The sequence below is a fragment of the Carcharodon carcharias genome, chromosome 1 (assembly GCF_017639515.1).
Source record: "Carcharodon carcharias isolate sCarCar2 chromosome 1, sCarCar2.pri, whole genome shotgun sequence".
Classification (NCBI taxonomy): domain Eukaryota; kingdom Metazoa; phylum Chordata; class Chondrichthyes; order Lamniformes; family Lamnidae; genus Carcharodon; species Carcharodon carcharias.
The window spans coordinates 136,498,933-136,526,157 of NC_054467.1; the positions used below are offsets into that span (position 1 = coordinate 136,498,933).

The following is a 27,225-nucleotide window of genomic DNA, read 5'->3' on the forward strand; positions in this document are numbered from 1 at the left end:
CATTGAATGCCATTTCCCACTGCTTTGCCCACCTGACCAGTCCAGTGATATCCTCCTGCAGTTTACAGCTATCCTCCTCACTATTTACCACCCTACCAATTTCCATGTCATCCGTGAACATCTTGATCCTACCCCCTACATTTAAGAACATAAGAAATAGGAGGAGTAGGCCATTCGGCCCCTCAAGCCTGTCCCGCCATTTAATAAGATAATGACTGATCTGCCCCAGGCCTCAACTCCTCTCATGGCAGCTCCTCATAGCTCTCAACTCCCCAATATTTCAAAAATCTATCTACCTCCCCTTTAAATACTTTCAGTGATCTAACCTCCACAAATCTCTGGGATAGAGAATTCCAGACATTCACTACCCTCTGAGAGAAGAAATTCCTTTGCATCTCAGTTCTAAATGAATGTCCCCCTATCCTGTAACTATGTCCCGTAGTTCGAGATTCCCCCAATAGTGGAAACATCATCTCACCATCTACCCTTCAAGCCCCTCAGAACCTTATATGTTTCAATAAGTACACCGCTCATTCTTCTAAACTCTAATAAATAAAGGCCTAACCTGTTTAGCAGTTCTTGATAAGTTAACCATTTCATCCCAGGAATCAGCCTAGTGAATCTCTTTTGAACTGCCTCCAATGTCAGTATATTCTTTTTTAAATACGGGGCCAAAACTGTACACAGTGCTCCAGGTGCAGCCTTAGCAACACCCTGTACAGTTGTAATAAGATTTCCCTATTTTTAAACTCCAACCCCCTAGCAATATAGGCCAAAATTCCTTCTTAATTACTTGCTGCACCTACATGCTAACTTTCTGTGTTTCATGCACAAGAACACCCAGATCCCTCTGTGCTGCACTTTTTTGGAGTCTCTCTCCATTTAAATAATAGTCTGCCTTTTGATTCTTCCGACCAAAGTGCATGACCTCACACTTTCCTACATTCCTACATCTGTCAAGTTTTTGCCCACTCACTCAATCTATCTATATCCCCTTGCAGGTACTTTATGTCCTCATCACAACATGCCCTCCCACCTATTTTTGTATTGTCACCAAATTTGGATACATTACACTCTGCTCCCTTCTCCAAGTCACTCATATAGATAATAAATAACTGAGGCCCTAGGACTGATCCTTGTGGCACTCCACACGTCTTTCCAACCTGAAAAAGATCCATTCATTCCGATTCTTTGTCTTCTGTGTGGTAACCAATCCTCAATCCATGCTAATACATTACCCCCAACATCGTGAGCAGATATCTTGTGCCTTTTGTGTGGCACCTTATTGAATGCCTTCTGGAAATCCAAATACGCTACATCTACTGGTTACCCTCTATCAACTCTGCTTGTTATATGCTCAAAGAACTTCAGCAAATTTGTCAAACATGATTTCCCTTTCACAAAACCATGTTGACTCTGATTGTATTAAGCTTTTCTAAATATCCTCTATTTCTTCCTTAATAATGGACTCTAGCATTTTCCCAACGACAGATGTTAGGCTGATTGGCCTACAGTTTCCTGCTTTTTGTCTTCCTCCCTCCTTGAACAGAGTGTCACATTAACGGTTTTCCAATCTGTTTGGACCCTCCCGGAATGCAGCAAGTTCCGGAACATTTCAACCAATGCCTCCATTATCTCTGCAGCCACTTCCTTTAAAATCCTAGGATGCAGGCCATCAGGTCCTGGCGACTTGTATGCCTTTAGCCCCATTTGTTTGTCAAATTGTTTGTCCCTCGTGATAGAGACTGTTACAAGATCTTATCTCCCATTAGCTCCTTGCTTATCTGATAAATTTGGGATGTTTATAGTGTCCTCCACCGTGAAGGCTGATGCAAAATATTGGTTTAAATTATCTGCCATTTCCCTGTTCCCCGTTATCAATTAAATTAAATTATAATTAAAGAAATTAGCATAGAAAGGGAGGAGGTTCTAAGTGGTCTGGCAGGTTTAAATGTAGATAAATCTCCAGGCCCAGATAAAATCTATCTCAGGCTGTTGAGTGAGGCAAAGGAGGTGATAGCAGGGACGCTGGCAATAATTTGCAATACCTCTCTGGCCATAGGAGAGGTGCCAGAGGACTGGAGGGCAGCCAATGTGGTGCCTTTATTCAAGAAGGGAGGAAGGGATAAACCAGGGAAGCACAGACCAGTCAGTCCAACCTCAGTGGTGGGGAAACTATTGGAAGCAATTGTGAGGGACAGAATTAATCTACACTTGGAGAGGCAGAGATTAATCAAGGACAGTCAGCATGGCTTTGTTAGGGGGAGGTCATGTCTGACCAATTTGATTGAATTTTTCGAAGAGGTGACCACTTGTGTAGATGAGGGTAATGCATTTGACATTGTCTACTCGGACTTCAGCAAGGCTTTTGATAAGGTCCCGCATGGGAGACTGATAATGAAGGTAAGAACACCTGGGATCCAAGGCAGCTTGGCAAATTGGATCTAGAATTGGCTGAGTGGCAGGAAGCAGAGGGTGACAGTCAAGGGGTGTTTTTATGACTGGATGCCTGTGTCCAGTGGGGTTCCACAGGGATTGGTCTTGGGTCCCTTGCTGTTTGTGGTATATATAAATGATTTAAACTTGAATGTAGGAGGGTTGATCAGTAAATTTGTGGATGACACAAAAATTGGTGGGGTGGTAAATAGTGAGAAGTATAGCCTTAGATTACAGGAGGATATAGACGGGCTGGTCAGATGGGCCTATCAGTGGCAAATGGAATTTAATCCGGATAAGTGTGAGGTGATGCACTTGGGCAGGACAAACAAGGCATGGGAATACACGATTAATGGTAGAACCCTGGGAAGTACCGAGGATCAGATGGATCTTAGTGTGCACGTCCACCAGTCCCTTAAGGTAGCGGGACAGGTAGATAGGGTGGTTAAGAAGGCATATGGGATACTTGCCTTTATTAGACGAGGCATAGCATATAAGAGCAGGGAGGTTATGCTGGAACTGTATAAAACGCTGGTTAGGCCACAGCTAGAGTATTGCGTGCAGTTCTGGAATCCGCATTATAGGAAGGATGTGATTGCACTAGAGAGTGGAGAGGAGATTTAATAGGATGTTGCCTGGGCTGGAGAGTTTTAGTTATGAGGAGAGATTGGATAGACAGGTGTTATTTTCCTTGGAGCAGTGGATATTGAGGGGGGGGCACGATTGAGGTGTATAAAATTATTAACAGCATAGATGGGGTAGACAGAAAGGAATTTTTTCCCCTTGGTGGAGCGATCAATAGCCAGGGGGCATAGAGTTAAGGTAAGGGGCAGAAGGCTTAGAGATGTGAGGAAGAATTTTTTCACCCAGAGGATAGTGGGAACCTGAAACACTCTGCCTGAAAGGGTGGTTGAGGCAGAAACCCTCATAACATTTAAGAAGTATTTGGATGTGCATTTGTGATGCCATGGCATACAAGGCTATGGACCTAATGCTGGAAAATGGGATTAGAATAGTTAGGTATTTGTTTGACCGGCGCAGACTCAATGGGCTAAAGGGCCTTTTTCTGTGCTATAGACCTCTATGACTCTATCAATTCTCCAGTCGCATCCTCTAAGGGTCCCACGTTCACTTTAGCCACTCTCTCTTTATATACTTGTAGAAGCTCTTGCTGTTTGTTTTTATATTTCTTGCCAATTTACTTTCATAATCAATTTTCTCCCTCTTTATTAGCTTTTTAGTCATCCGCTGCTGGTTCCTAAAAAATCCCAATCCTCAGGCCTACCACTAGTTATTGCCACTTTGTATACCTTAGTATATGATTGGATACTCTCCTTCACCACCTTTGTTAACCACGGGTGGTTCATCCTTCTTATCAAATCCTCCTTTTTGACCGGGATAAATTTTTGCTGAGTGTTCTGAAATATCTGCTTAAATGTCTGCCACTGCTCATCCATTGACCTTCCCCTTAGCCTATTTTCCCAGCCTGCTTTAGGCAACTCTTTCTTCATACCTCTGTAATTGCCCTTATTTAAGTTGAGGATATTGGTTTGAGACCCGAGTTGCTCACCCTGAAACAGAATTTGAAATTATACCCTGTTGTAATCGCTACCACCTAGAGGATCATTAACTATGCAATCTCTTATTAATCCTACCTCATTACACATGACTAGATCGAAAATAGCCTGTTCCTGGGTAGATTCTGCAATGTATTGCTCTAAGAAACAATCCCTGATGGACTCAACAAATTTGTCTTCCATGTTACCTCTGCCAATCTGATTTGTCCAGTCAATATGCAGATTAAAATCACCCATGACGATTGTAGCACCCTTCTTACACACCTCCATAATTTCCTGATTTATACTTTGTTCTACAGTGAGGCAACTCTTCAGGGACCTATAGACAACTCCCACCTGTGACTTCTTCCCCTTGCTATTCCTTATTTCCACCCAAACTGATTCCACATCACGATCTATTGCACCTATATCACCACTCACCATTACACTGATACCTTCCTTTATTAACAAAGCTGACCCACCTCCTTTTCCTTTTTGCCTATATTTCTGGAATGTCAAATCCCTTGAATATTGATTTCGTAGTCTTGGTCACCCTACAACTATATCCCTGTAATCAGGTAAATCAGGTCATATTCATTTATTTCTATTTGTGCCGTCAATTCATCTTTTTTTTTCTTTATTCGTGAAGTGTGGGCACTGCTGCCTAGGTCAGCATTTATTACCCATCCCTAATTGCCCTTCTTCAGAGGGCTCTTAAGGTTCAACCACATTGCTGTGGGTTTGGAGTCATGTGTAGGCCAGAGGACAGCAGATTTCCTTCCTCAAAGGGCATTAGTGAACCAGAAGGGTTTTTACAACAATTGGCAATGGTTTCATGGTCATCATCAGACTTTTTTAATATTGAATTCAAATTTCACCATCTGCTATGGTGAACCTGGGTCCCCAGAGCATTACCCTGGGTCTCTGCAATACCAGTCTAGTGACAATGCCACAATGCCACCACCTCCCCTTGTTACAAATGCTGTGTGCATTTAGATAAAGAGCCCCAAGCTTTGACTTTTTACTTACTCATTCTGGTTCTAATTTCTGCTGCGCTCTTCTGCTTATATTTTCTGCCACTTCCTACTATACTTTGATTATCATTTGCTCTTCACTACCCTGCATCCCTGCTCTCTCATTTCTTTTTGATTTTTTTAAGCTTCCCTTTAATTGAACCCTCCACCCACCACTAATTAAAGTCTTATCTACAACCCCAGTTATACAATTCACCAGGACACTGGTCCCAGCATGGTTCAAATGAAGCCTGTCCCAGTGGAACAGCTCTCTCCTCCAGTATTGGTATCAGTGCCCCATGAATCGGAACCCATTTCTCCCACACCAATCTTTGAGCCACACATTTACCTCTCTAATCTTATTTATCCTGTGCCAGTTTGCACGTGGCTCAGGTAGTAATCCAGAGATTATTACCTTTGTAGTTCTTTTTAATTTATCCCTGAGCTGCTCGTAGGCCTTCAGCAGAATCTCTTTCCTAGTCCTACCTATGTCATTGGTACCTACGTGGACCACAACAACTGGATCCTTCCACCCCGGCCCCAATCCAAGTACCTCTCCAGCCCAGAAGACACCTCTTTAACCTTGGCACCAGGTAGGCAACACATCCTTTGGGACTCTCTGTCTTTGCTGCAGAGAACAGTTTTTATTCCCCTAACTATGCTATCCCCTATTACTACTCCATTTCTGTTCCCCAACTTGAATGAAGATCTGTACCTTGGTGCTGTGGTCAGTTTGCTCATCCTCCCTGCAGTCTGTACCGTCATCCACACTGGGAGCAAGAACCTCGTACCTATTGGACAAGACCACTGGCTGAGGGTCCTCCAAAGCAAAATTCTGGATCCCCATACCGGCCTCACTTGCAGTCACACCCTTCTGTTCCTGACCAAGGTCCAAATTTGATGTAATTAATTGAAGGGGTGTGACTGTTTCGTGAAATAGTGTCCAGTAACTCTCCCCCTCCCTGATGTGTCGCAGTGTCCGCAGCTCAGACTCCAGCTCATCAACTCTGAGCCGAAGTTTCTCGAGCAGCCAACACTTGCTGCAGATATAGTCATCGTGGATCGCACCGGCATCCACCAGGCCCCACATACTACAGCTGCAACACATTGCAAGTCCAGCCATTTCTATTCTATTTAATTAATTAATTTGGAGGTTAAATATTTTAAAAGTGAATTTCTTAACTGTACTCTTCAGCTGTAATAAGGTCTCTTGATTTAAACCAATCAAAAGAGACATGGACAAGATACCTACCAATCACCTACTTGTTTTCCTATGATGTCACACTTCAGCTCTGACAGGTAGAAAAATTTTGAAGGGGCTCCGTGTCGCTGGTTTTTAACTCCTGCCGCCATGGCCCTTCTCACGCAGGTCCACCCTCCAAGTGCTCTTCTCAACTCCCGGCTCCTCTCACGTTCTTTATCAACTCCCGGCTCCTCTCGCGCTCTTTATCAACTCCCGACTCCTCTTGCGCTCTTTTCCAACTCCCAGCTCCTCTTGCATTCTTTTTCCAAATTGTTTATGTACACCACAAATAGCAAGGATCCCATAATCGAGCCCAGTGGAACCCCACTGGAAACAGACTTCTAGCCACAGAAACATCCCTGTCCCATCGCCCTCTGCTTCCTGCCTCTCAGCCAATTGTGGATCCAATGTGCCACTTTGTCTTGGATCACATGGGCACTTACTTTCTTGACCAACCTGCCATATAGGGCCTTATCAAAAGCCTTGCTAAAGTCCATGTCGACCACATCGAATGCAATACCCTCATCAATATTTCTGGTTACCTCCTCAAAAAATTTGATCAAATTTGTCAAACGTGACCTTTCCTTGACAAACCCATGCTGACTATCCCTGATTAAGTCTCTCCAAGTCCAGATATATTCTGTCCTTCAGAATTGCTTCTAGTAACTTCCCCATCGCTGAGGTTAGACTGACTGGCCTGTAATTTCCTGGTCTATCTCTTCCTCCCTTTTTTAATAATGGGACAATGTTAGCAGTCCTCTGACACCTCACCTGTGGCCAGAGAGGTTTTGAAAATTACTGCCAGGGCCCCTGATATCTCTTCCCTTGCCTCCTTCAACAGCCTGGAATACATCTCATCCGGGCCTGCGGATTTTTTCACTTTTAAGGCTGCTAACCCGGCTAGTACCTCCTCTCTCTTCATGTTCATTTACTCTAATATTTCACAGTCCTCCACCCTGATGTCTATACCCATGTCGTCCTTTTCCATTGTGAAGACTGACACAAAGTACTCATTGAGGACTGTACCCATGTTTTCCGGGTCCACACACACATTACCTCTATGGTTCCTAATTGGCCCAACTCTTTCCCTAGTTATTCTCTTGCTCTTTACATATTTAAAAAACTCCTTTGGGTTTTCCTTTATTCTACTCACTAATGCATTCCCATGCACTTTCTTAGCTTTCCTAATTTCCTTTTTAAGATCCCCTTTGCAGTTTTTATACTCCTCTAGAGACTCTGCCATCTTGAGCCTTCAGTATCTGCCATAAGCTTCTCTTTTTTTCTTAATCCTAACCTTTATGTCCCTTGACATCCAGGGTTCTCTGCACTTGGTTCCCCACTTTGGCTTTTCGGGAACATATTTGCCCTGTACTCTCTCTATTTCCTCCTTGAATGCCTCCCACTGTTCTGACACAGTTTTATCTGCAAGTAGCTGCTCCCAGTCATGGGCCAAATCATATCTCATCTTAGTAAAATTAGCCTTTCCGTAGTATAGAATTTTTATTCCCGGTCCAACATTATCCTTTGCCATAACTATCATTAATTTAACTGAGTTGTGGTCACCATCTCCAAAATGATCCTCTACTGATACGCCTTCTACCTGCCCAGACTCATTTCTGAATATTAGGTCCAGAACTGCCCCCTCCCTTAAGAATTTTGCTCCCTCCCTACCTTGCACACTAAAACTGGCCCTGTTAATATTTGGTTAGTTAAAATCCCCTACTATTACTGCCTTATTATTCTTGCGCTTCTCTGAAATTTGATTACATATTTGAACCTTTATCTCTCCCTGACTGTTTGGGGGCCTATAGTACACACCCAACTGTGTATTTTCCCCTTTTGTGTTTTTTACTTCGACCCATATGGCCTCATTTGACAATCCTTCCATGATATTATCCCTCCTCACTGCTATAATTGGATTCCTTGATCAATATTGCGACACCCCCCCACCCCCCCAATCTATCCCCTCTCTATCTTGTCTGAATACCCTATGACCAGGAATGTTGAGCTGCCAATCCTGTCCTTTTTAGCCAAGTCTTGGTCATAGCTATGATATCATACTCCCACATGCCTATCGTGCCCTCAGCTTGTCTGTTTTATTCCTCAGACTCTTTGCATTAAAATATATTCTATTTAGCTTTGCTAAACTCACTTCTTTCTTATCTAGCTTATGTTTCCCCTGCCTTCCAGACTCACTCACTAGCATTTTAACTTTTAATTACATCTTGGCTTCTCTCCCCTTTGAACCACTTTTCAGGATCCCATTCCCCTGCCAATTTGGTTTAAATTGGTCCCAACAGCATTGGGAAACTTCCCCACGAGGATGTTGGTCTCGTTCCTGTTCAGGTGTAACCCGTCCAACTTGTACAAGTCCCACCTCCCCCAGAAACAGTCCCAATGCCCCAGGAATTTAAAACCCTTCCTCCTGCACCATGTCTCCAGCCACACGTTCATCTACTCTATCCTTCTGTTCCTATACCCACTGCTGTGTGGCAATGGGAATAATCCAGAGATTACTACCTTTGAAGTCCTGCTTTTCAATTTCCTACCTAACTCCTAAAGTCTGCTTGCAGGATCTCATTTCTCTTTCTTCCTATGTCATTAGTCCCAATGTGGACCAGGACCTCTGGCTGTTCACCCTCCCCCTTCAGAATGCCCTGCAGCTGTTCTGTGACATCCTTGACCCTGGCACCCGGGAGGCAACATACCATCCTGGAGTCACATCTACGGCCACAGAAGCGCCTGTCTACTCCCCTCACTAATGAATCCCCCGCCACCATTGCCGTTCCACACTTCTTTCTCCTCTTCTGAACAGCGTACCACCCACAGTCTCTGTCCTGAAATGTCTCTGTTTTAACCTCTCTCTCCTGAAGTCTCGCTGTTTTAACAAGATTAGAATAGATATTGCAAACCACAATCAAATAATAAAGTTCGTACTTTAAAATAAGATCAATAACTCATAAACCAAAAACTACCAGTGTTATAATCATGGATATAAAATAAATTGATAGAAGGAAAATAATGACAACACTGCTAGCCAATAAAGATTTTTTTATCAGGCAACATCTTTTCAACACCCTCTACCCCATTGGCATTTTTAAGCTGATTACTGGGTCACTTTGATGGAAGAAATCAAGCATGCTGGTTATGACACAGTCCAAAGTTTTTTAAACTTGTTGCGTATCCAGCTCTTTCCCTCCCTATACAATACACTCAGACTGGTTTGTTAGTGATTTTTTAGCAGTGAAAATTTGTAATTTTCTTCAATGAGCTGATGTATTTGGCTCGTGTGCATATAGTGAGTCAGCTTAGCTCGTCCATCAAGGATACCCTGTATTTGGAAGTGCTCCAATCATCTACCTTGTTGTTTGACTTACTGGGAGCCTCAAAATCTAAATTTCAGCACCGAGAAGCTTTCTGGATGTCTGGAGCATCTGCAGCAAGGTCCATGTTCTATTCTGAGTTTTGCAGGCAGTTAATCTTTATTCTTTTAGGAAACATGGGTGTCTCTGTGAAGACCAGAATTTGTTGCCCCTTCCTAACTGATCTTGAACTAAGTGGTTTGCTAGGCTATCTCAGAGGGCAGTTAAGAGTCAACCACATTGCTGTTGGCCAGGAGTCACATGTAGGCCAGACAAGGCAAGGATGGCAGATTTCCTTCCCTAAAGGACATTAGTGAACTAAATGGCTTTTTACAACAATCAATAATAGTTACATGGTCACCACTAATGAGACTAATTTTCAATTCCAGATTTAATTAATTGAATTTTAATTCCACAAGCTGCTATAATGGGATTTAAACCAATGTCCACTGAGCATTAGCCTGGGCCTTCAGTGACATTACCACAGCGCCACCATCTTCCCCCTGTATGTAGGTAGCTTAAGGAATATAATATAACCTCTATAAAGGGAAAGATTTGGGGAGTGAGACTTATTCATTCAAAGAGTTGACACAGGCACAATTGTCTGAATGGCCTCCTGTGTTATATGATTCTATGGCCATAGTTCTTTGTCAGTTGTCCATGCTGTCAACTGAAGTTTTGTAAATGTATTAAAAGCTTCTGTAAACTCAACAATGTCTTGGCAAATTTCTGGCTGTCTCTTTCCTCCTTTTGTACATAAAATATGTCACTTCCAACCAGATCTGAACTGCGATCTGCTGTCAAACTTTCCAATCTGTATCTCCGAATCTCTATGAATTTTTTTGATGAATTTGTTTTATTATCTTAATTATTTCATTTAAGTCTATGATGATGAATTACAAGATGTCGATTCAAATTCCTTCATCATAAAGATATCCAAGTTGGCAGAATGCTAAAGAACAATTGGAATTTCCAGCCTTCAGTTTGTTCCTCTAAGTTCTGTTTCCCACAAAAGACAATCATGTTGACAATTCTCCTTAGTTCATGCCTCATACATTTGTACTCTGTCAGATTTCAACAATACCAGTCATGCTGCTTTGGTTCTTTCTTTACACTCAACTACAACAAGCTTCTTCCTTTTACAACTGGGTTCTCATGCTGTTTTAATTTGCAATATCCCAGAAGGATCTGATATTTCTTCACTCTGTCAAAGCAAAATAAATGCTTTGCTGTTATGGAGAATAAAAGAAGGAGCACAAAATACTGCATGAAAGCACATAGAAAACTGGACACAAAAAGTTTGGAATTGAATTAAATTCAACAGTCATTTTAAGTTTCAACAATGATGCAGAATGGGTGATACCTTAGCTTTCCATTAAAGTCAGTGTGCATCGGGTGATGTGTATAATGAGCGGCCAATACCACATCACCAAAAGTTCAGAGTGCAAAAATTGGTTTAAACCCATGTACAGGCACAAGAATGAATATTGGACATAACTAGGCCCCTAAATTGGTTCCTCTCACTAATTTAAATAAAATAGTGGAAGCCAGTGTTAATTGTACTGCTTGCTTCATGGAATGAGGCATCAATATTGTACGTTGCTGACTTACATTTAAAGGTTCCAAGCTCTGGAATTCTCGCCCTGAACCTTTTGGACTCCATATCTCTCCTCCTTTAAGACTCTTCATAAAACATACCCCCTTGGCCAGAGGTCCTAATGTCAGCTGTGGATGAATGTCAATCTTTGTCTGATTATACTCCTGTGAAGCACCCTGACACACTTTACTACTTTAAAGGTGCTAGATAAATGCAAACCCTGATAGAATATTTCCTGATCTAACATCAGTGTAAAGAAACAGTCAACCTGTCTCTTCATTTTTTTAATGTTGATCTTAAATTTGTGCTCTCCTCACCAATCCACTGGCCTGGAGAAAGTTTTATTTTCTACGGATCTTATCAAGATCTTTCATAATTTTGATCGACTCTTTTAATCTCCTCTATTCCAATGGAAAAGACCCGTTCCTCCAGTCTCTCCTATTAACTGATCCCTTTCACCCCCAACATTATGTCCTCTTCATGGCCTTGGTATACTTCCTAAAATATAGAATCCAAAAACTAGACACATTTTCTGTCTGTGGTTCAAGCAATGGAGAATCTCACATCCCTTCTCCCTGCCGTGTTCTGACCCTGAATATACCCTAAAAGCAGACTTGGCCAACCTGCTTTATGACAGAATCCAAGCAGACATCAGCCAGGCATTTGCCTAAAAGCAAAGCAAAGAAAATGCAGATACATTTGCAATTTCTGAAGGCGAGGTTGCGGTGAAACTTCAGCAGCTTTGCACTGCATGGGGGGGGTGGATTTTTGTACATTTGGAAGGTGAGCTGCATGATGTGGGCGGATGTCAGTCGGAGAATGGGTTGGATCCGGCGCCCTCTGACTCTGCAGCCACAGTCAGGCGGAGCTGGCTGCGAAGACAAGCGATGCTTGTGTCTGTCCTCTCCGGGATGAGCCCGGGCAGACTGTCAGCGCTGGGGGTTTGAGTGTGACTGAGATGGAGATGGAGAGGCGAGTGGACACCAGCGCCGCCGATCCGAGCCTCGGGCAGGGGGGCAAGGGCCAGCGCTTCAGCCTACAGTTGGTGGGCTCGCTGGCGGTTCACCAGCTCACCACCATGCCCATGCTGCCCTGGGTGGTGGCTGAGGTGCGGAGACGGAGCGCCCGGGGCTCGGGGAGCCGGCGGGTCCGCCTGCAGGTGTGGCAGGGCTGGGTGCGCTGTGTGGCCGCCACCGGCAGCCACCCCGAGCAGCCCCTCTCCAGCACAGTGTTCCAGCACCGCGCACAACACATCCACAAGCTGCTCCACAACAGCAGCGAGCCCAACTACTTCGCCTATTTGACCAAGAACCAAGCTGCACAGCAACCAGAACACAGTCTCTGCTTCGTCTTTAGGGCGTCTGATCACACACTGGTAAGACTTCCGCTGTCATTTCCCCCGTCCTCCCATTGCATGTCTACTTGTAACATAGAAACATACAGAAATGTAATCTAAAGTGCAATAAAATGTACAAGTTTTAAGTGAAGCACTGAATGCTCAGTGTTGTAAATATTGCTCATAACTGGAAACTTCCTTTAAGCAGACACACTGCAAAACAGAGAGTGTGCAGTATTTTAACGAGTCGTTTGGATTTTCAGATAGTTTAATGAAGACTATTTCATAATATCCTTCATTGGTTCCCATTTAATACAGATGCCATTGCTTGCTGCGCGTGTGTATGTCTGAATTTCAGTTACGGTCACCATAGAGAATAATATTACCAAAGGACGGAGGACATTCGGTGTGTGGTTGCTCTTGTTTGGAGGCACTGCTACTGACTGGGACAGTCGCTCTACAAAACTCCACTGAAACCTCATCCTGCTTTTGTTCGATGCAGTTAAAATTGCTCTGCCGGTGAAACAGTTTCAACTTTCTAATATTGCTACTTTACAATTGGTTTAAGTTAGCTAAATATTTAATCAGTTAAAAACATTGGTCCAGAGATCTGATGGGATTCATTTAACTGCCTTGCATATCAAATGCGCGTGACCCTCCAAAGCACTTTAAGATGCTAGGTATGGATTATTTGATTTGTTTGAGGCTTTTGAGCTAATTATTTTCAGAATATGATAGAAAGATCAGCACAGCGGTTGGATATATCACCTTTCATCATTGCGCTACTGCATACCTGGAAAATGGGGTCAAGTCCAGGGTCGGAAATTCTGTGGTTTCCCCGTTTGCAGAATGCTGGCCTTGGCACGATAGCAGCAGCACTGCATCACAACCGATGGATTAATTTAAAAATGAGCTTGCTTGCCCCTTGCTGGAAAACCATTATATTAGCTTTTTATTTCTTGCAGACAAATAACTGGTTATTTTTGCTTCCTCTAGCCTGAAAATTTTGTTTAATAGTTGTTTACTATATAATTCAAACACAAGAGAATGACTGCAACAGTTTGTATAGAGAAAGGCACCTTGCACTTTATTATGAGGCAAGTAGCAGAGCAACTAACCAAGGCAGCAAGGTGCAAATAACTTTCAGGATGGGGTTTTGTTATATGTTCTGTCTTTTTTAATATTACTTGCCCATTTCCTAAGACATTGCTCATCATAAGTCTGGGGCCTGGAGCATGCTTGGATTACAAGGTAAAGAAGGAAAATACAGTCAATTGACCGATTTTAGTTTATCTATTCAGAAAGACACTAACTTACCTGTTGTGACATAACTTCTTAAATAATGCTAGGGTTTCACATCCACTGATCAACATTGGATTCTGTTTCATGCATTGATCACTCTTGCATGAAACAAAACTTCCTGAAAGTGCTCCTAATTTTGCCTTCTGCTGTTTAGAACTCGTGACCCCTTGTCCCAGTTTTACAATTTGGTTTGCTGTAATCTTCTGAACCAGACATTTCCATTTAGTTTACAGTCCTGTACATCCTGAGAAGGTCATCCCCCCATTGCCCCTTTTTAAACTTGAAAAGCCCAAGTTCCTCTTGTCATTCTTCATACCTCAATCCAGTGACACTAGGGATCGATCTGTGACTCTTCTCTGAGATGCCTCAAGTGCTTGGTGACCAGAACTAGATACTTCATAAGGTGTGGGCTGACAAGAGCATTGTACAGCCTGCACATGATTTTCTCTGAGTTATATGCTATTGTTTTGAATATATAATTCAACAATCTAATTTTTTTTGATAAAAAGATAAAAGCAAAATAATGTGGATGCTGGAAATCTGAAACAAAATTCTTTTTTTTTTGTTTGGTTGTTATTAGTGTGACTCATCCCTTTAAGATCACTGTGCAGGTATTCCCTATGGAGATGTAGTCTAAACTGGTACAAAACCTGAGGCCAGTGGTTTGAGAATGTTTCGGTAGATTTTGCAGCTATTTTTAAATCCTTGTTCCAGCCTTGGAGATAGGCAGATTATCAGTGCAGAATGAAAGAAAACAGCAGGAAATGACTACGTTTCTATTTTTATACCTTTGACACTCAAAGTATGATGTGTTAAGTGAGATATTTGAACCGTGATGTCTGAACTGTGACAGATGTGAGATAGACACAACACATATATAAACGAGGAGATCTCCTGTGGCATTACTCAAGACAAGTTGCAAAATACACTGCCCTATAATGAGAGGAGTTTTATTTCATGTAGGTCATGATGTTAAGGTCACTGATTCATTATGCCTTAAAACCAATCCAATTTTTATTCTAAGATTTTTAGTGGTATTTTGAGGATTGAACACCATGATTCTGAAAACCATAAATTAGTGGCATTTGTGTGCCTTTTAAAAATAAATTTCATTACCTATTTTATTTAATTTTTAATCCCGTGCCATTTTCAAAGTTGAGGTTATACAGTTGCACAAGATGTAGCAGTTTAAGGTAGATATCTTGTAATCAAAAGTGGTGAAGAAAATGACTGGACAATGCAGTAATGGGAGATGGTCCTAGGGCTTGGCAAAATTATAATAGTCCTGGAGCTTGGCAGCACTGTGGTGGAGTTGCTGGGGATTGGCACATCCTTTAGTCTGGCATCATCATGGTGGTAGGAGCCTGGGCTAGGGAAGAATGATGGAAGGGGAACCTGAAAATTAGTGGTAATGGGGAAGGTGAACTCTGGACTTTAGTGAATTCTAGCTATTGTGAACTGGAATGGGAGAGGGAATTCATTGGTCCGGAGGAGCACTTGAGGAGCCTGGGGATGGGGTTAGGGGTGCTAGCAGCATAGAAACATAGAAACTAGGAGCAGGAGTAGGCCATTTGGCTTTTTGAGCCTGCTCCGCCATTCAGTATGATCATGGCTGATCCTCTATCTCAATGCCATATTCCCACTTTCCCTCCATACCATTTGATGCCCCTAATATCCAAAAATGTATTACTTTCTTCCTTGAATATGCTCAGTGGCCCGGCCTCCACAGGCTTCTGTGGTAGAGAATTCCACAGGTTGACCACCCTCTGAGTGAAGAAAGTTTTCCTCATCTCAGTTCTAAATGGCCTGCACTGTATTCTGAGACTGTGGCCCCTGGTTCTAGACTCCCCAGCCAGGGGAAACATCCTCCCTGCATCCAGTCTGTCTAGCCCTGTTAGAATTTTGTATGTTTCAATCAGATTCCCTCTCACTCTTCTAAACGCTAGTGAATACAGGCCCAGTTGAACCAATCTCTCCTCATACGCCAGCCCTGCCATTCCCGATATCAGCCTAGTGAACCTTCGCTGTAATCCATCTATGGCAAGTATATCCTTTCTTAGGTAGAGAGACCAAAACTGCACGTAATGCTCCAGGTGTGGTCTCACCAAGGCCCTGTATAACTGAGGTAAGACATCCCTACTTCTGAACTCAAATCCTTTTGCAATGAAGGCCAACATGCCATTTGCCTTCCTAATTGTTTGCTGCACCTGCCTATTTACTTTCATTGACTTGTGTACAAGGACACCCAGATCCCTTTGTACATCTACATTTCCCAATATATCACCAGTTAAATAATACCTTGCCTTTGTTTTTCACACTGAAGTGTATAACATCACATTTATCCATGTTATACTGTATCTTCCATGTGTTTGCCCACACACACAACTTGTCTAAATCACCCTGAAGCCACCTTGCATCCTCCTCACAACTCACAACCCTGCCCAGTTTTGTGTCATCAGCAAACTTGGAAATATTGCATTTGGTTCCCTCATCCAAGTCATTTATATATATCGTGACTAGCTGGGGCCCAAGCACTGATCCCTGCAGTACACCACTAGTCACTGCCTGCCACCTGGAAAAAGACCCATTTATTCCCAATCTCTGTTTCTCGTCTGTCAACCAATTCTCAATCCATGCCAGTATATTACCCCCAATCCCATGTGCTTTAATTTTGCCCACTAGCCTCTTGTGTGGGGCCTTGTCAAAAGCCTTCTTGACATCCAAATACACCACATCCGCTGGTTCTCCCTTATCTATTCTACTACTTACATCCTTGAAAAACGCCAATATATTAGTTAAGCATGATTTCCCTTTCATAAACCCATGCTGACTTTGTCTAATCCCTTTAATGCTTTCCAAGTGTTCTGTTACCACGTCTTTTATAACAGACTCTAGCATTTTCCTCACTACTGATCTTAGGCTAACTGGTCTGTAATTCTCCTTTTTTTCTTTCCCTCTTTTCTTAAATGGTGGGGTTACATTGCCATCCTCCAATCTGTCGGAGCTGCTCCAGAGTCTATAGAATTTTGGAAGATGACCACCAATGCATCCAATATTTCCTGTGCCACTTCCTTTAGTACTTTGGGATGTAGATTATCAGGCCCTGGGGATTGTTCAGCCTTTAACCCATTAATTTCTCTTACACCATTTTTTTACTAATACTGATTTTCTTCAATTCCTCCCTCTCACTGGACTCTTGGTTCCCTAACATTTCTGGGAAATTATTTGTGTCCTCTTTTGGAAGGCAGAATCAAAACATGTATTCAATTCTTCTGCCGTTTCTTTGTTCCCCATTATAATTTCCCCAGTTTCTGACTGTAAGGGACCTACATTTGTCTTCACTAATCTTTTTCTCTTCACATATTTATAAAAGCTTTTACAGTCAGTATTTATGTACCTTGCAAGTTTACTCTCATACTCCACTTTCCCCTTCTTGATCAATCTTTTTGTCCACTTTTGCTGAATCCTAAACTGCTCCCAATCCTCAGGCTTGCTGCTTTTTCTGGCAAATGTTATGTCTCCTCTTTGGATCTAATAATATCCCTAATTTCTTTTGCATGCCATGGTTGAGCCACCTTTCCTGTTTTAATTTTACACCTGACAGGAATGAATAATTGTAATTCATGCATACGTTCCTTAAATATTAGCCATTTTCTAACCACGGTCAACCTTTTTAGTAAGGTTCCCCAATCCATCATTGCCAACTTGCACCTCATACCTTCATAGCTCCTTTTATTTAGATTCAGGACCCTAGTTTCGGATTCAACTTCTTCATTCTCTAACCTCATGAACAATTCCATCATTTTACAGTCATCTTCCCCAAGGGACCCCACACAACAAGATTGTGAATTTATCCTTCCTCATTGCGCAATACCCAGTCTAGGATTGCCTGTTCTCTAGTTGGCTCCTCAACGTGTTGGTTTAAAAAAAAATCACGTACACACTCCAGGAAATCCTCCTCCACAATATTATTGCTAGTTTGGTATATTCAATCTATACTTAGATTAAAGTCACCCATGATTACAGTGGCACCCTTATTGCATATGTCTCTAATTCCCTACTTAATGCCTTCTCCTACATCTCCATTACTGTTTGGGGGCTTATAGACAACCCCTGACAATGTTTTCTGCCCCTTGGTGTTTCTTAGCTCCACCCAAACAGATTCCACATCATGATTTTCTGAGCCAATATCCTTCCTCACTATTGCATTGATTTCCTCCTTTACTAACAATGCTACCCCACCTACTTTCCCTATTTGTCTGTCCTTCCTAAATATTGAATGCACCTGGATGCTCAGTTCCCATCCTTGGTCACCTTGCAGCCATGTTTCTGTAATTGCAACTCTATTATAACCGTTTATATCTATTTGCGCTGTTAATTTATCTAACTTATTGCAAATGCTCCACACATTAAGATACAATGCCTTTAAACTTGTCTTTTTAATCGTGTTAGTCATCTTAGTTTTATTTTGCACTATGACCCCATTTGTTTTTCACCCTTCTCTTTTCTGTCTTCCACTTTTGCTTCTTACTTTTTTGTCTTTTGTTTCTATCCTTGTTACCCCCTCCTCTGTCTCCCTGCTCAGGCTCCCATCCCCCTGCCATTCTAGTTTATAGTATTGTGAGGGAGAGTCACAGATCTGGTAACATTGGGAAGGTGGATAGGGTCCGAGGTCTGAAAGTGTTGGTTTGTAAGTTTCTAAGAAATTTCTGAAAGCATTGAATTCAATGTTTTCTGATTGGTCCCTTGATGTATGTTTTTCTCTGTTGCACTCGTGTTACTGATTGGAATGTTTTCTAGCTCTCAACTGAAGACATGTGAAGATATTTTGGAGTATTGTGTGCAGTTCTGGTCGCCTAACTACAGGAAGGATATCAGTAAGATTGAGAGAGTGCAGAGAAGATTTACTAGGATGTTGCCGGGTCTTAAGGAGTTGAGTTACAGGGAAAGATTAAACAGGTTAGGACTTTATTCCTTGGAGCGTAGAAGAATGAGGGGAGATGTGATGGAAGTTTACAAAATTATGAAGGGTGTAGACAGAGTAAATACGAGTAGGCTTTTTCCACTTAGATTAGGAGAAATAAGAGGGCATGGCTTTAGGGTGAAAGGGGAAGGGTTTAGGGGGAACATTAGGGGGAACTTCTTCACTCAGAGAGTGGTGGGAGTGTGGAACGCGCTACCATCTGACGTGGTAAATGCGGGCTCACTCTTAAGTTTTAAGAATAAATTGGATAGATACATGGATGCGGGAGGTCTGGAGGGTTATGGACTAGGTGCAGATCAATGGGACTAGCGGAATAATATTTCGGCACAGACTAGAAGGGCCGAATGGCCTGTTTTCTGTGCAGTAGTGTTCTATGGTTCTATAGCCAAAGCTTTTCTATTTGCCTGAGAAAGTTTCAGAGTTTAATTTATTTTTATTTAAGAGTTTAAATTAGCTGGGAAAGTGCTGTGGGGTAGACATTGCACCCAATTTACAGGCATTAAACAGGCGTAACAAAGTCTAGTTTCAGGGAACAACATCCTAGGCCATAAGAGAGCTGAAAAATGTCTGAGTAAAATTGGGTCAGATCATTTTTCCTGGCAACCACCTAAAGTACTAAAGTAGGCGCCGCTTGGAAGCGTGCCTGTGCACGCCTGCCCTTCAACTTCCACCACCCCCCCCACCCCCAACAGGGGGAAAATTCAGCCCATTAACTTCGTTTCTCTCTCCACAGATGCTGTCAGAGTTTTCCAGCATTTTCTGTTTTTATTTCAGATTTCCAGCATCTGCAGTCTTTTTATTTTATTAAAGTAGGCATTAAGTTTGTTACATATACAAATAAGGTCCCTTCATATAAATTAATCTGCGATGAGTGGATCTGCTCAGCTCAGGATTCTGTATTAATCCTTCCAGCTCAAAATATTTTACTCCTGCTTGTCTCTGTCTCCTTTCCATTCTCTCTGTTTCTCAGTTTGATATACTTTCTGAAATATATAGAGCACTTATCATTTGAATACAAGCAAAAACAGCAGCGGTTGTGTAATCAGCAGTGTTATATTTAAAATGGATCACTGTTTTAACTTTGGTTTTCTCTCAAATACTTGAATTCACTTTAAAAAAAATGCAGTTAAGTGGACTTGACCTGAATAAAGTTTTGAAAGGTGACCTCTAGCTTTTCCTCAAATAATTCTGAAAAATAACAGAAATTATGTTGTTAGCTACTGAGCATAAACTTGTGTTAACTAAGTGCCACTGATGCTTCCTGAGTACCTGTGCAAGCTCTAGGTGTTAATAATGTTACCACTTTGACAGTATTATTGGGGTAAGGGTTCTCCTGATCTCCTGTTGTAACTTTGGCGGAAGATAAGTGGAAACCCCAGAGAAATAATACCATCAGAAACAATGGCCAGACATCAGGAGAACCCTTGAGGAAGTTTATGATGAATTAGTACAAGCCTAGGTTTTTGAGAGTAGAAACATAAAATAGGACAACTCCAGAGGTAAACTTCTTCATGCAAAGAATTAAATATTTAATTTTTGATGGTTTTATTTTACTTTGGCTATTAAAGAATTCTGTTAATAGTGAAAAGATAGTGAAAAAAACTGAAAGATTTCAATATAATTAATTTTATTTGTATTTTCTGTGATTAGTCTTTCACATTGTCTTGTTTTGTAAGCCCCAGTTACTTATGATTATCAGTTTTTAGCCACTCCCTTTCTTTAACTTCTTGTTTTCCATCTTTGCAATTTTGATTTGCTGATGTTCTACTTCAATCCAGACCACAAAGTATGATGATGAAAGTCGAACATCAGGAAATGAGCACATGAGATTGGAAATATGTCACAGATAATATATATAACTAGGCCTAATAGGGACTGATGGGACAAGGGAAAATATGAACTTGATTGAGGAGCAAGAGATTTCTCTTTCAGGTTTATGATTTCATTACCTTAGTTTCTATAATTACAAGTGAAACAAAACAGAACTACTCAAACAGTTCAGACAACATCTGTTGAGAGAACACAAGTTAGGCAACATTTTATGCATTGAACACTGCTTTTGACCTAAAAGCTACTTTCTGTTTTTGTAAGATATCCAGCATTTGTAAATTTTCTGCTTCTTGCTCATGATGACCAGTGAATTTTGCTATACATACACGCAGTGTCATCATCATAACTTGTCTCTCCAAAACCAGATCCAAGGCTCACTGTTGTCATTTATTTCATGTAGCTCCCTGGGAGCACGGGATGTTGACAGAGGGCACTGTATTAGACAGAGGGCACTGTATTAGACAGAGGGATGTTGACAGAGGGTGCTGTATTAGATAGGGATGTTGACAGAGGGTTGTTGACAGAGGGCACTGTATTAGATAGGGATGTTGACAGAGGGCACTGCATTAGACAGAGGGATGTTGACAGAGGGCATTGTATTAGACAAAGATGTTGACAGAGAGCACGTATTAGACAGAGGAATGTTGACAGAGGGCACTGTGTTAGGCAGAGGGATGTTGACAGAGGGCACTGTATTAGACAGAGGGATGTTGACAGAAGGCACAGTATTAGACAGAGGGATGTTGACAGAGGGCACTCTATTAGACAGTGTTCAAAGTGTTTCCCCTACTCTCTATATTCACATCTGAAGTTGATTCTTAGGGTGACATTTTACAGTCCCCCATTGGCAGGTTTGAAGGCGGGGTTAGTCTTAAAATGTAGCGTCTGACCTGCCTGTGAACCAGATGGATTTTTATGAAAATTGATGATAGTTTCAAGGTCACCGTAATCAATTCCAGATTTATTAGTTAATGGAATTTAAATTCCATCACCTGCTGTGGTGGGTTTTGAACCCATGTCAGCCTGGATTTCGCCACCATGTCCATTATCAGGGAAGGTAGGGAAGCCTGGAGCAGGTAAGACACAAGGTATCTTGTGGGGCCACGAGGAGCAGCATTGGCTCTCACAGCTCACAAAAAAGTTAATATCATTTTTGTTACATTAACCTGGGCCTCCTGTGGCTTGGATCCTTGCTGATTGTGTGGGTGCCAATCAGGCTTGTGTGTCCCATTGATGACTGTGCTGTTTAAATTAGGCTCACAGTCCTCTAGTGTGCATGACCTTTCCATGCCTGAATTCAAGCAAGTAGAAATGCTGGGGTCTGGGGAGGTGTGTGGAGTGGTGTGACCCCATGGAGGGAATGCAACACAAACCTGCTGCAATTGACGCAGCTAGTGCATGGGTGATATTGGTGGGTGCAGCAGGGAGGGTATTTAAAACCTTCCAATAATGTCTGACTTCCCTGGGGATGTGCTTTTGGTGAGTCTTCTGCACCGGGGAGACAGATTCTCTAGTGCTCATACGTGAAGGGAATATTATAGGTAGGTTTATCCAATTCAAAAGTAATACATTCTTTGTCATCCCTTCTGAAGTTGAATCTCGATAGTTACTTTGTTTTAATGTGCTGAACTGTAACCTCAATTGTTATTTGCAATGAACTCTGCAGTTATCTCGGGAGCAATGCCATTCTTTTCTTTCTGAAGTTTTCTGCATTGACAGAGCTAATAAATCTAGATCTGAATTGTACCCTTAGGTTCTCTGTGCACTTTGGAAGGGATTGTAGCACAGGATAGAGTAGCCATTGCAGCTTACTTCTCAATTTCTTCTCCATTATAATCATGGTTGAAATATTTTCAGATGGCATTGTGTCTGTTGAAGTTGCCTAAGATAAAACATGACTTTCCATGCAGGGACAAGTCGGTTGGTCATGTGTCAAGGGTTTGCCTAGGCATTTGCAAATACCAATACTTGGTTAAGTTTAACCATGATAAATTCCATTGTAGCATGATGTTTCATAGCAGTGTTTTTGATCAGTCTTTTGTCACGCGCAAGTATTGTGCTGCCATAGATGTTGCTTTTGATGTTTGCAGCAAAGTGCATGCCAGGGATATTTATGCTGTTGTCTCTCCATGTCTTGTGCAAGCACATGATATCTGCTTTCACACCAAATAGAACGTCAGCCTTCTCTGCAGGGAATTGCTCCTGATTGATGCTGACAGTTTTGATGGGCTTTCTTTGCCTGAGACCCTGAAGAGGGCTATTTTTATGCCAACATTGACATATATGCCTTCTATTGTGGTATTGTTGTATGTTGTCATATTTGGTCTGTCCTATGATTAATTACTGTAGGAGGTCAACAGGTGTCATGATGGGAACATATTTGTTTCAGCACCTGTCGCACTTCACTTGACAGGAAAGCGAGGTATAATTGTAAATAAAGGAGAATGAAACATGTGGTCTTTGTGCTTGATAGCAAGGGTCTTGGGTCAGCATTTTCTACCTCTGCATCTACTAGCCCATGATTTTTACCTGCAGTTCAAACCAGTGAACAAAACAAATCAGATTTTTGAGAGCAATGGATCAGGAGGTGTTGAACCAGGATAGTCAGCGACTTGTCTGTATTTTACAAAACTAATAAAACCTGAACGTTGGTTCCCTGTGTAAGTCACATTCCAAAATATTAATTAAATTAATCATGGACAACAAAATATAATAAAAGCAGTTAGAGATATTAATCTTAAATGTCATAATCAATTCCCTCTGACACAATAGAATGTCACAGACACAGCTTGAATACCTTACTGTGATATATAATTGACAAATATTATTGTTTGTGATGCACATTTTTTTTAAAGTTGTTCTTGGGGTGTGGGCATCACTGGCTAGGCCAGCATTATTGCCCATCCCTAATTGCCCTTGAGAAGGTGGGTATTAAGCCACCTTCTTGAACCGCTGCAGTCCATGTTGTGTAGGTACACCCACAGTGCTGTTAGAGAGGGAGTTCCAGGATTTTTCACCCAGTGACAATGAAGGAACGGCAACATAGTTCTAAGTGCTGTGCAACATGAAAGGGAATTTGCAAATGGTGGTGCTCCTATGTGTCTTTCTATTGCTCTTGTCCATCTAGGAGATAAAGATCATGGGTTTGGAAGATGCTGTCAGAGAAACCTTGGCAAGTTGCTGCAGTGCATCTTTTAGACACTACACACTCTACCCACTGTGCTCCAGATTGTGGAGGTAATGAATATTTAAGGTGGTGGATGTGGTGCCTTGTCTTGGATGATGTCAAGCTTCTTGAGTATTGTTGGAGCTGCACTCATCCAGGGAAGTGGAGAGTATTCCATGACACTCCTTACTTGTGCCTTATGGATGGTGAACAGGGGAGTTTGGGGAGTCAGGAGGTGAGTAACTCACCACAGAATTCCCAGCCTCTGTCAAGCTCATGTAGCCACATATTTAAATGGTTGGTCTAGTTCAGCTTCTGGTCAGAGCTAATCCTGAGGATGTTGATAAGTAGAGGATGCAGCCATGGTAAATCCATTGAATATCAAGGAGAGATGGTTGGATGCTCTCTTGTTGGAGATGGTCATTGCCTGACACTTGTATGACGTGAAAATTACTTACAGCTTATCAGCCCATGCTTGAATGTTGTCCAGGTTTTTTCACAAACAAGCATAGACTTTCCCAAATGTTACTGACCATTGTGTAATCATCGGAGAATATCCTAAGTTCTTCTGACCTTATATTGGAGGGATTGTCACTGATGAAGCAGCTGAAGATGGTTGGGCCTAGGACGGTACCCTGAGGAGCCCCTGCAGTGATGTCCTGTGGTTGAGTTGATTGACCTGCAACAACCTTCATATGCATCATCAATGACCTCTCTCCATCATATGGTAAGAAGCTAGGGTGTTTGCTGATGATTGCACAATGTTCAGCACCATTTGTGATTCCTCACATACTGAAGCAGTCTGTGTCCAAATGCAGCAAGACTTGGACAATATCCATGCTTGGGCTGAAAAGTGGCAAGTAACATTCATGCCACTAAAGTGCTAGGCAATTATCATCTTCTAAAAGAAAGAATCTAACTATTGCTGTTTGACATTCAATAGCATTGCCACCACTGAATCCCCCACTATCAAAATCCAAGGGAGTACCATTGACCAGAAACGGAATTGGACTAGCCACACAAATACTGTGGCTACAAGAGCAGGTCAGAGGCTGGGAATTCTCTGGAGAGTAACTCACCTCCTGACTCTCCAAAGCCTGTTCACCATCTACAAGGAACAAGTCAGGAGTGTGATGGAATACTCCCCACTTACCTGGATGAGTGCAACTCTAACAACACTCAAGAAGCTCAACACCATCCAGGACAAAGCAGCCTGCCTGATTGTCACCCATGCACCACCTTAAGCATTACTCTCTCCAATACTGATGCACAGTCGTAGCAGTGTGTACCATCTACAAGATGTATGCAAGAACTCACCAAGGCCACACTTTCCAAATCTGCAAACTCTACCACCTAGAAGGACAAGCACAGCAGATGCATGGGTCACCATCACCTGCAAATTCCCCTCCACATCACACACTGTCCTGACTTGGAACTATATCGCCGTTCCTTCACTGCCATTGGGTCAAAATCCTGGAACTCCCTTCCTAACAGCACTGTGGCTATACCTACACACATGGACGGCAGCAGCTCAAGAAGGCGTCTCACCACCAACTTTTCAAGGGTAATTAGGAATGGGCAATAAATGCTGGCCTTGCCAGCAACGCCCACATCCCATGAATGAATAAAAAAACACAACCGTATTCCTTTGTGCTAGGTAGGGTTCTGACCAGTGGAGAATTTCTTTCCTGGTTCCCATTAACTCCAATTTTACTAGGCCTCCTTGATGCCACATTTGGTCAAATGTTTCCTTAATGTCAAGTGTAGACACTCTCACCTCAGCTTTGGATTTCAGCTCTTTTGTTCATGTTTGGGCCAAGGCTGTAAAGAGGTCAGGAGCCAAGTGACCCTGGTGTAACCAAAACTGAGTGTCAGTGTTCAAGTCCTTGCAAAGTAAAAGCCGTTTGATAGCACTGTCAGTGACACCTTCCATCCCTTTGCTGATGCTTGAGCATAGACTGATAAAGTGCTAATTGGCAGCATTGTATTTGCCCCGCTTATTGCGGACTACCTGAGTTAGTTTCCATATTGTTGCATAGATACCAGGGTTGTAGTTGTACTGGAACAGTATGGCCAAGGGGCAGCTGGTTTTGGAGCATTAGTTTTCACTACTATAGCCAGGATGTTTTCAGGGCCCTTAGCTTTTGCAGTATCCAGTGCCTTCAGTCGTTTTCTGGTAATAGATTGAGTGAGTCAGTTTGGCTGAAGACTGACATCTATTATGGTAAGGACCTTAAGAAGAGGCACAGAATGATCATGCACCACGTGTTTCTGGCTGGAGATTGTCATACCCAACAAAGGCTTGCTTTACTCAGCATGGAATCTTTTGGAACTGACTTTTATTTTAAAACGGACAAAATGTGCTGCAAAAGATGGCCACTGAAGGTCATCTGGCCTGATCTTTGAATTCAAAAACTGCCACTCTGTCTCACGAGGACTAAAGGATATATTCCAGTCTAAGAGATGTCAACCACCCATATCTTAAGACCACGCAAGAGACATTCCTGAATTGAATGGGTCTTTCTGAAACAAAGACGGTGATTGTCTCAACCCCACTCAGGATGAATGTCTTCAAATAATAAACCAGGTTGTGGCCAGCCAACCTAAGACCAACACCATATTTGGAAAAAGGAATTATGAAAAGCCACGTGGTAGGTTGAAAACAAAAAACCTGCGGATGCTGGAAATCCAAAACAAAAACAGAATTACCCGGAAAAACTCAGCAGGTCTGGCAGCATCGACGGAGAAGAAAAGAGTTGACGTTTCGAGTCCTCATGACCCTTTGACAGAACTAGTGGGCAGAAATCCTGTTCACATTCAAAACGTTTCCGGATATCTACTTTTTAAAGTTCATTAATGGGATGTGGGTGTCTCTGGCATTTATTGCCCACCCCTAGTTGCCCTTGAGAAGGTGGTGATGAGCCGTCTTCTTGAGCTACTGCAGTCCATGTGGTGTAGGTACACCCACAGTACTGTTAGGGAGGAAGTTCCAGGATTTTGACCAGCGACAGTGAAGGAACACCAATATATTTCCAAGTCAGGATGGTGAGTGGCTCGGAGGGAAATTGCAGGTGGGGGTGTTCCCATCAATCTGCTGCCGTTGTCCTTCTAGATGGTACTGGTCGTGGGTTTGGAAGATGCTGTCTGAGAAGCCTTTGTGAGTTTCTGCAGTCCAACTTGTAGGTGATACACACTACTGCCACTGTTCATTGGTGATGGAGGGAGTGAATGTTTCTGGAAGGGCTGCCAATCAAGCGGGCTGCTTTGTCCTGAATGGTGTCAAGCTTCTTGGGTGCTGTTGGAGCTACAATTTAGATACTTTAGATACTTTAAGTGCTATTACCTACATGGCAATGGACTAAGAACTGGAGAGCAGGATAGGCTGGAGAGCTTTTTCTTG

At 42.3% G+C, this 27,225-nt stretch overlaps 1 protein-coding gene across 2 annotated transcripts in view; it reads left to right on the plus strand.

The window, feature by feature from the left end:
* Nucleotides 1–12,081: 12,081 nt before the first annotated feature.
* tbc1d1 (TBC1 (tre-2/USP6, BUB2, cdc16) domain family, member 1) overlaps nucleotides 12,082–27,225 on the plus strand; it is a 263,634-nt gene continuing 248,490 nt past the window's right edge. For both annotated transcript variants that reach the window (XM_041184498.1, XM_041184507.1), the window contains exon 1: nucleotides 12,082–12,582. In XM_041184498.1, the coding sequence (XP_041040432.1) occupies nucleotides 12,166–12,582 (417 nt within the window). In that variant the 5' untranslated portion in view covers nucleotides 12,082–12,165. The remainder of the gene's footprint in view (nucleotides 12,583–27,225) is intronic.